This window comes from Neolamprologus multifasciatus, chromosome 6, assembly GCF_963576455.1.
Source record: "Neolamprologus multifasciatus chromosome 6, fNeoMul1.2, whole genome shotgun sequence".
In the NCBI taxonomy this organism is placed as follows: Eukaryota; Metazoa; Chordata; class Actinopteri; order Cichliformes; family Cichlidae; genus Neolamprologus; species Neolamprologus multifasciatus.
The window spans coordinates 22,285,876-22,295,627 of record NC_140444.1 but is presented as its reverse complement, the minus strand read 5'-3'; the positions used below and the strand labels follow the sequence as shown (position 1 = coordinate 22,295,627).

Genomic DNA, 9,752 nt, shown 5'->3' with positions numbered 1-9,752 from the left:
GTCAAATCAACAGTATTTTTGAGCCTGATGTGATTTACCTTGGAAAACCTTTAAATTACTTTTTCTTTTTCTTTGTCAAATGTGACTAAACCTTAAACCTTTTTATACTAGTGCTATTGTTGTTATATGGTTGTTTGGTGTGAGTTTTCCCCTTTTTTTGGCTTGAAGTTGTATTTATGACGCTCTTGTGCACAAACCCTGAGATTGGTCGGTGAATAATCATTTATACAGTTGATAGCATGCTGTAGACAAGTGGAGAGCAATTTAAGTCAGAGTTATAAGAGGAACCTCAGTCATATCAATGCACTTTGAGTTATAACAATAGCAGATTATAATGATGCTCTCTATGATCACCTTACTTTTTCTGTAATGGTCTAAATCACTACTACTAGGGAAAACTGTCCCACACTATCACAATACTTTGTCCATCTTCTTGTTTCCTAAAATCAACAAAACATGAGATTCTGTCTTTTCCTTATGCTAATCAAACAACACGACCAGTACATTCAGTTTTAGACATGTTGTCTGCAACACTTTATCTTTACTTTAATGGTTTCATGTTTACATCAGCAAAACATGATGGAAAAACAATTTAATACAACATGTGTGGTTAAATGTTCTTTAATGCATTTCCACAAACTGTTCTTACATGGGATTCAAGATCTGAAAAACACGATTATTTTTCAGCATTACTTTTTAATGACGTGGGAAAAAATATGTATACATCACTGTTGGTAGTGCATTAGGAATGATTAAAGGACAAACTTGTTATCAAAGCTATCAAAACACATTGATTATACTAGTTGGCATTTTGTCATTTTTATCTAACTGTCAATTTTCAAAAATCAGGCTCTAATATTGTTTAATGTGTGAAAAAAAATCTTTACAATATATGACAAATATCAAACGTTCTGTAAAGAAAAGGGCACGCTAGTTTTTTGACTGAATGAAAAGGCCTCCTACAAAGGCTTTAAAGGTACATAGTAGCACACAATAGACATTATGGTTATTATTCCATATTAACACTTAGTATCATACATTTTGCATAGGAATCAAAAGTAAATTATGTATGTTATGTTGCTATTAAATAGGCACTCAGTAGCATAGCCATAAAGTAGTTTGATATAAATCTAGTGGAGTTAGGTTTAAGCTAGTAATATTCTGTTTTCAAGCCGAGGGGAGATTAGCTCTAATCTCCCCTCAACATACCCCAACGTACCGGCAGCAAGCCGACAGCATTCCGAGGGAGACTGGGGACATTGTTCAGCATCTCCATTGCCGAAGATGCTGCATTGAGCTGCGGCAGCAAGGTGGTTGGTGCCTATCGTGGTGGTAATCCCCAAACCAAATGGTGGACACCAGAGGTGAAGGGAGCCACCAGGATGAAGAAGGAGTCCTATCGGGCTTGGTTAATTCAATTCAATTCAATTTTATTTATATAGCGCCAAATCACAACAAATGTCGCCTCAAGGCGCTTCATAAGGTTAGGTTAGCCTGTGGGACTTCGGAGGCTTGGCAGTGGCTAAAGCAAAAACTCGGGTGTGGGAGAGGTTCGGAGAGGCCATGGAAAAAGACTTTTGGACTGCCTCAAAGAGATTCTGGAAAACCGTCAGACGTCTCAGGAGGGGAAAGCGGTGTTCTACCTGCACTGTGTATAGTGCTGGCGGAGCGCTGCTGACTTCGACTGAGAAAATTGTCGGGCGGTGAAAGGAATACTTCGAGGAACTCCTTAATCCCACTGACACGTCTTCTGAGGAGTGGTGGTGGTGGTCCCCATCTTTAAGAAGGGGGACCGGAGGGTGTGATCACACTCCTCAGCCTCCCTGGGAAAGTCTATGCCAGGGTGCTGGAAAGGAGAGTTCGTCCGCTAGTCGAACCTCAGATACAGGAGGAACAATGCGGTTTTCATCCTGGTCGCAGAACACTAGACCAGCTCTTCATCCTCTCAAGGATACTTGAGGGCGCATGGGAGTTTGCCCAACCAATCTACATGTGTTTTGTGGACTTGGAGAACCATTCAACCGTGTCCCTCGGGGTGTCCTGTGGGAGGTGCTGCAGGAGTATGGGGTGTCTGGCCCATTGCTACGGGCAATTCAATCCCTATACAACCGTTGCAAGAGCTTGGTTCGCATTGCCGGCAATAAGTCGGACTCGTTCCTGGTGGGTGATGGGCTCTGCCAGGGCTGCCCTTTGTCACCGGTTCTGTTCATAATTTTTATGGACAGGATTTCTAGGCGCAGCCAAGTGGCGGAGGGCTTTCACTTTGGTGGCCTCAGAATCTCATCTCTGCTTTTTGCGGATGATGTGTTTCTGTTAGATTCATCGGGTGATGGCCTCCAGCTTGCACTGGAATGGTTCGCAGCTGAGTGTGAAGCAGCGGGAATGAGAATCAGCAACTCCAAATCCTCGGCCATGGTTCTCAGCCGGAAAAGGGTGGAGTGTCCTGTCCGGTCGGGGATGAGTTCCTGCCCCAAGTGGAGGAGTTCAAGTATCTCGGTGCTGCGTGATGCGGACGCTGCACCAGTCCGTCATGGTGAAGAGGGAGCTGAGTGTAAAAGCAAAGCTCTCAATTTACCGGTTAATCTACGTCCCTATCCTCACCTATGGCCACAAGCTGTTGGTAGTGACTGAAAGAACGAGATCACGGATACAAGCGGCAGAAATGAGCTTCATCCGAAGGGTGGCTGGCCTCTCCCTTAGAGATAGGGTGAGAAGTTCAGCCATCCGGGAGGGACTCAGAGTAGAGCTGCTGCTCCTCCACATCGAAAGGAGCCAGCTGAGGTGGTTCGGGCATCTGACAAGGATGCCTCCTGGGGTTGGTGTTCCGTGCATGTCCCACCGGGAGGAGGCCCCGGGGCAGACCCAGGACACGCTGGAGAGATTATATCTCTCGGCTGGCCTGGGAACGCCTTGGCGTTCCCCCGGAAAAGCTGGAGGAGGTGGCTGGGGAGAGGGAGGTCTGGGCTTCTCTGCTTAGGCTGCTGCCTCCGCGACCCGGCCCCGGATAAAGCGGAAGAAGATGGATGGATGGATATTCTGTTTTCAGGTAAGGAAGAAAACTGTGCATCATGCACTTTTATCTTTGCAGTCATAACACTTACTGCAATGAAATGGCTTCAAAATTTTTGATGGCTTCTCAGAGAAAGTGTCCATTTTCTTACTTGCCATGACTTTCTGACTAACATTCAGCATTTTACTTCCAAGCGTAAACCCTCAAAAATGCACACTTTTTTCAAATACCAAAATTTTGAGGACTACATGTCACAGTTTTTGTAATTTTTTGAAACTACAAAAACCGTGACATCTGTGCAATACCAATGTCGATAACGGTGGTCATTTTTTCCTTCAGACATGGCAGATTAAACAGAGTATGCAACACCATACAACATGATTTGCTTTTGCCAGTGTTAATTTTGACGTGACATACAAAGTTTGTTTTGCTTGCACAACTACACCATCAGCTGTAGGGTGTAAATGGTCACGCTTCTCACTAACTTCCTGTGTGGGGCAGGAGGGTAATAGTCTGTGATATCTTTGGCTATTGTGGACAGTGTCTGGCTTGTTGGCTTGACAGAATTATGATAAAAGCCAAGCCTTTTTAAGGATGTATTGGTATTGCCATAACATTTTCTTAATGCATTTGCATTGTCATATTATATTTCTGTCAGCCTTTAGTTACTTTGGTCTAACATTAACCTTGCCTTCATAATTTTCTGAATCCATATCACATTATTTGCAGAAAACTTGATTAAATTTAACCAAGAACGATAAATCTAGTTGCATAAGTACAATACACAGCATTTGACACTTCTTTGACAGCATACACTCATTATGAAGCGACTAACCAACATGCAGTACTTAACAAATTTATTTGACCACCACCATGAGGTTCATCCCACAGCTGTCCTAAATTATCAGTACTGGTAATTGCCAAGTCATTTTTAAATGTTTCTGCAATGTTAATCCACCAGCATTTACAATGGTCTCATAATTTTTTTTAAGCACTGTATATTTTGATCAGTACTGCTTTTGTAGTTATTATAAGCTTAAATCTACAAATATATGCTCAAAGACCATCGATTTCCCCTTGAAGCTGGAGGAGAAAATAAAACTCCTTCGGTCAGTGGTCACCACAGTAAATGACCGGGGTGACTGCACATAAATGTCCTTGAACTTGTGAAATGTTTTTGTCTCTGCATCCCAGAGGTAGATCTGTGTGAAAGAGTAATCGCTGCCAAGAGCAAGATAGTGCCTGTCTGCGAAGGTGAACGGCTGGAGGATCATTGCCCCTCGAGAGGGAAGAGGCAGCACGTCAATGAACTGCTTGTTGGTCCACTTGAGGACTTTGGAGTCACCGATGTAGCAAGCCATGGCCAGATACAAGTCACCCTCCACCCGGAAAGCTTTGACAGCCACTACATCGTCAATGTTTGTGATTTCACTATGAAGTATAAACTTTAAGGTACTCCTGTTCCACAGGTAGATGATTGGTGACTGAGAGCGACTGGCTAAGATCAGGTAGGACTTCCCGTCCACCTCAACATACTCAGCATCTGTATCACGAAACCATTCATGGAGAAACTGGTAGGAGTAGAAACCAGTTTCATTGCGTTCTGGTTGGTCAGTCCACTTGTAGAGAGTAGACATGCCTGCCTTGGAGCTGTCCACAATCACAAAGTACCAGTGACCTTCCATCTGAAAGACTTCAATATCATTTGGCTTCGAGATGTTGAACACCTCAATAGTTTGAAAGTTGATGAATTTGTTTTGTTGACCATCAAACTTGTAAATGTGGGAACCCCCAAAGAGCTGGGTGACTATTATTAGGACATGGTCTTCAATTAGAACTGACTTGCATCCAACAACAGACTTCCCTGTGAAGAAAAGTTGGTAATTAATAATACAACACAGAAAATGAAAGTATTAGTTGAAAATTAACACACTCTGAAGGATCTGTGAATTCTATCTGTGAATTCTATGACTTCTATGATGACAGTATTAAAATCATTATGGTCAAGCATGAAAAGACCAAAGTTCAGACCAAGACAAGACCAATGACAAAGTTAGATTTTTGTTTCTTTCAGCTGTTGATGAATGTAATCGACTTTAGGGATTCTGGCCTCACTTTTTTATACAACTAGTGTTTAGTTATCAGCTAACTTTAGCATATATCAGGCGTCGTTGTCAGGTGAGTTGGAAGATGAACCTAAGCATCCTAAGGTTGCTGGGAGATGATGTTTGATCAGACATTTCCTGTCTTACTGCAATAAAGTGTTCAGTGAGGATCAGTGGGGTGCACGGTTAAAAGCTTCACACAGAGTTGGTGGAAGAACTGTATCTGATTACCCACATGTAACAGAGACTACAGCTGCTGGGGGAAATTACTTTTATATACCAAAAAAGTATTTTGCACAAAAATATTCTTTAAATGTTCTTCTGTAAAGTTGGGTATTTTAAATATATGGCAACTGTCTCGAATTGTCAGATCAAGTCTCAGTTGGCCATTTGATTATCTACTGTTACTTCATTTTTCAGACCTGGAGGATGTCAGTTAGTCAATATCCATCTATCCATCCATGGATGGTCGGAGAAGGTCGGAGTACCCAGAGAGAACCCACATAGATATGGGGAGAACATGCAAACTCTTCACATAAAGGTCCCAACCAGATGGGGGATTGGAACCCTTGCTGTGAAGCACCAGTGCTAACCACCACGCTGCTCAATTTATGAATACAAAATACACAAAACCCTGCGAATGCCAGCAGAGGATTTGGATGTGCAGTTAAAATGTATACAGGACCATTCATTGATCTATTTTGGTCTTTTCATGAAATCTACTGACACTGAAAAAAGTAACATTACCAGCTTTATGGATGTTATCAAACCTGTTATATTATCAAATTTTCTGAAGTTCAGTTCAATGTGATCCCACTCCATGACTATGCAGCTGTTGGAGTTTGGGGCGGCCATCGCTACAAAGATGTCGTCTTTGAAGGAAAAGATGTCCGCTGACATGGACTGAATGGGGATGGACTGATGACGCACAAAGTCTGTGAGATGCGGACAAAAACAGAAACTGCTGGTTTGCTGATTAAGTGAAAACACCAAAATTTACATACTCACAGCTTCAGTTACATTTCAGTGCTTTGAGAAGCCTCATTCATGTACTCAGGGCTATTAAATTTGGCTTTCAGCTTAGTAATATTTTATTTTTGAGATTGTATGTTTTTTAACAGTCATTTGCAGTGACCATAAGGTTTTGCACAAAATATTTCAACAACTGCTGCATGGATTGTTGTGAGATTTGGAACAGGCATTTGCTCTCAGTTTCATTCTTATATCTGCAAATATAAACATATTGTGTGTGTTTTTTTGTGTGTGTGTTTTATTTTTTGCAAAGGTTATGCAGCATGTGTGGATATGTAGATGTTTTCAGGAGGAAACATGTTAGCAAACCTTGAATCTGTTTCTTTTTGAGAGCAAATGATTAATTATTCAACATTTTTATTGATTTTAGAATGACAGAAATGCCTTTCATCATGCCCTTGTTATTTCACCTGTGGAAATACATTCGCCCGGTGGAATAGGAAGGTCATTGAGCCGCTTGCTCTTCATGTCACTGGGGCCTGCGCAGAAGACATCTGATACTGTGGCATTTGTGTTTTTCAGCCATGTCATCAGCCACTTGTTCTCACAGCCACACTGGAATGAGTTGCCTCGCAGATCTCTGATGCATCACAGAGGGAATGATCAACAACAAAGGATTAAGACAAGAGAAAAATGACTGGAAAACAAGATAGATAGATAGATAGATAGATAGATAGATAGATAGATAGATAGATAGACCGACCATACCTCGGAGGATTTAACGCTGAACACTGCCAAGTGCAGTCTGAGTCAGCTTCAGTTAGAAAAACACACACACTCTCTCTCTCAAACACACCCACATACACACTGCTGGCACAACAACTGCTTACTCACATTTCCAGCAAGGAATCCAAGTCAAAAAAGAGATCCCTCGGCAGAAACCTTATCTTGTTATTTGCAAGGGAGCTAAACCAGAAACACAAAGAATGAGAAGGAAAAAAAAACACAATTCTGTTTTGGGTTTTTTTTTTCACTTTAACTGTGAAATGTTGCCGTTGCAGCTGTCATGATTAGGAGAGAAGATGGCAGCAAAACTTACAGATAAGTCAACCCTCGTAGACCACGAAAGGCATTTTTGGTGATGGTTTCTATCTTGTTCCCTTCAATGAACCTGTTCCATGAATAGTAACAGAACAGATTTATCAATGACGAGAGACAGATAAATATATTTTGTCATGTCTGAAAAGCACATGTGCACTGTTTATTATTTTTGATTTCTGCTCCACTGGTGAGGGCATTGGGTATTGGGATAAGTTTAAAAGTTGTTGGTGACTGAGATTTTTTTAGATTATGAAAGAATTTGTTTAATAATACTCACAAATATTCTAGATGAGGCAGACCAGAGAAAGCATCATCTTTGATTGCGGTCAAAGAATTTGCATTAAGAAGCCTGTAAGGGTAAAAAACAACAACAACAACAACAACAACAACAACAAAGGTTTTACAGCTTAAAATATTAAAACTTTCCTTTAAAAAAACAACTTTTACTTGTTTGGTTTCCAGTATAAAGCAACCAAAACAACTTAACCAATAATAAATCCGTGTGCCTTATTTGTTTGGGTGTGACTGCTCTAAGACGTCAATAATCACCAAGTAATCAGTGGGTACTTACAGCAGCTGAAGAGAAGGCATAAGTGAAAACATTCCCTCTGTAATTTCCGCAATTGATCCATTAACCATGCTCCTGTTGAGTGAAACACATTAGGGACATGTTAACAGTCTGTACCAGACACGTCAGGCACGAAATCCCACTACAGGCAGTCAATTATTCTTCTGAATGCAGTATTAATATTATCTTGTGACTCACTGACGGATTTTAATAACCCTCTTCATAGCCAAAGAAATGTACTTACAGGGAGTTGATCTCTTTCGGTATAGTGTGGGGGATCTGTGAAGTGCCGACGCAGATGATGGTCTCCTTTGTGCAGGAGCATCCTGAAGGGCATTTGAAATTCTTTTTCGATTCAGCTGCAACATAAATGCACAGGAACGCGAATCCGGCCAGCCACTGCTTAGCAAGTGTCATGATGCTTCATAGACATTAAAAACAGCGACTGAACGCGAGGTCTGAGCGTGTCGTTTGTGTATCCGCTGGGCTACATCAGAATGCAGCACTACAGTGGAAAGCCCTGACACAGGCTGATACGGCTGCAGCTGCGTCCTGGAGGGCTGCTGCTTTGGTGTCGGACGTCAGTGATCAGAGGTGATTTGTGTCGAAAGACTTCAAGGCAGCGTTTGTGTATATATGCATTTAATAAGTGCTCGACTTAAAGACGCATTCAAAGTGGGGCAATCAATAGAAAACACAAACAGACCTCGGTTTTTCAGCACCATGGAGAGTATTAATACTGTCATAATAGTTGCCCGCGTCTGTCGTGGATTTCATCACGTGATACATTCTGCATAACTATGCAGAAAGTACCAAATCCAACCAAAATAGCCTAATAAAGTCCCTCTACATACCAGGAAGAGATTTAATTCCACTTTTTAACCTGGTAGTTGAATTATCCTCTCAGCTGTAGTTACCAACTGGTACAGAAGCATTTCAGAGGCTCAAGCTTTATTTAAAAAGATAAAGTCTGAGACTAAAAGTCTGTTTTTAATAATAAGTTAACAAAAAAATACAAAAAGACAAAAATCAGGGTCAAATTAAAATAAATCACAGTAACAAATGGAAGTTTGTTTATCATATTAAAATGAACTAAACTCCACCCGGGAGGAAAGACAAGTGACTTTATAACTATTTTTTGCTAATATAGTTCTGACTCTGGAGAGCAAAGGGATGAAAAAAAAAAACAAGCAAAAAAAAAAAAGTAAAGTATGGTGAGATGTCAGGCCATGAACCAATTTATGAATTTCAACCCTCTAACTGTTCAAGATTGCTGTATGTGATTGTTTTCTACAAGTACGTCATGGTGGATTTGAAATATTATTTGGATCATGTTTGTAGGAGCTTTCTTTTTAATTTGTCTTATTATAAGTTTTCTTCTTTTATTGTTTTTTTTTTTTCTTGGAGTATTTTCATGACCCCATGTAGTCCTATTATTTGCTTTGTTAGTTGTTTTTAAGTTACTTAGGTGAGTCTCTTTGGTTTCAGTGACTTTTCCCACATATCTTGAGTGCTAATAAGGTAAGTAAGACGTGTTACACACACAATGCCTGACCTTTAATATTAAGTTTATAGGACAAACGGCAGTACAAAGCTTTAACATGAGAAGATACATTTTTTAATCATGCTTTCTTTTTTCAGAAATAAACAAAGTGTGATTTGCCTAAGGGTAACCAGACTTTTGTTTACCAGTCAGTAGTGTAGTGTGTCAGTTCAGATAGTGCACCACTAGAGGGAAGCTGCTGATAAAGAAAGAGGAACCACACTGTGGCAACTGTTTTGCTAACATGGGGGGAAAGCATCTGTCGTTGTTCTGTTTAATTTTTGATATTTTTAAAATCCAAAATGTCATAGAAAGTGTTAATTTTATTTTTAATTCAATTCAAATTTATTTATATAGCGCAAAATCACAACAAAAGTCGCCTCGAGGCGTTTCATAGGTACAGAGAAAAACCCAACAATCATATGACCCCCTATGAGCAAGCACTTTGGCGAC

At 40.6% G+C, this 9,752-nt stretch overlaps 1 protein-coding gene across 1 annotated transcript; it reads right to left on the bottom strand.

Moving 5' to 3' along the window:
* Window positions 1-2,635: 2,635 nt before the first annotated feature.
* LOC146516975 (leucine-rich repeat LGI family member 2-like) lies at window positions 2,636-8,577 on the bottom strand. The gene is made up of 8 exons (XM_085162971.1): window positions 8,001-8,577; window positions 7,760-7,831; window positions 7,466-7,537; window positions 7,187-7,258; window positions 6,982-7,053; window positions 6,558-6,727; window positions 5,886-6,050; window positions 2,636-4,874 (listed from the first exon to the last, which is right to left on the bottom strand). The coding sequence occupies exons 1-8, from the start codon at window positions 8,171-8,173 to the stop codon at window positions 4,039-4,041; spliced, it is 1,632 nt and encodes a 543-aa protein (XP_085019097.1). The 5' UTR covers window positions 8,174-8,577; the 3' UTR covers window positions 2,636-4,038.
* Between the last annotated feature and the right edge of the window lie 1,175 nt (window positions 8,578-9,752).

Bases quoted from the DNA above. Each gene is read 5' to 3' on its own strand.
- LOC146516975 (XM_085162971.1), bottom strand. From the start codon at position 8,173: ATGACACTTGCTAAGCAGTGGCTGGCCGGATTCGCGTTCCTGTGCATT. The intron at 7,832-8,000 runs GTAAGTACATTT...TTCACTCAACAG, and splicing joins CCGAAAGAGATCAACTCCCT to GAGCATGGTTAATGGATCAA. The intron at 4,875-5,885 runs GTTTGATAACAT...TTTTCTTCACAG, and splicing joins AAAATTTGATAATATAACAG to GGAAGTCTGTTGTTGGATGC.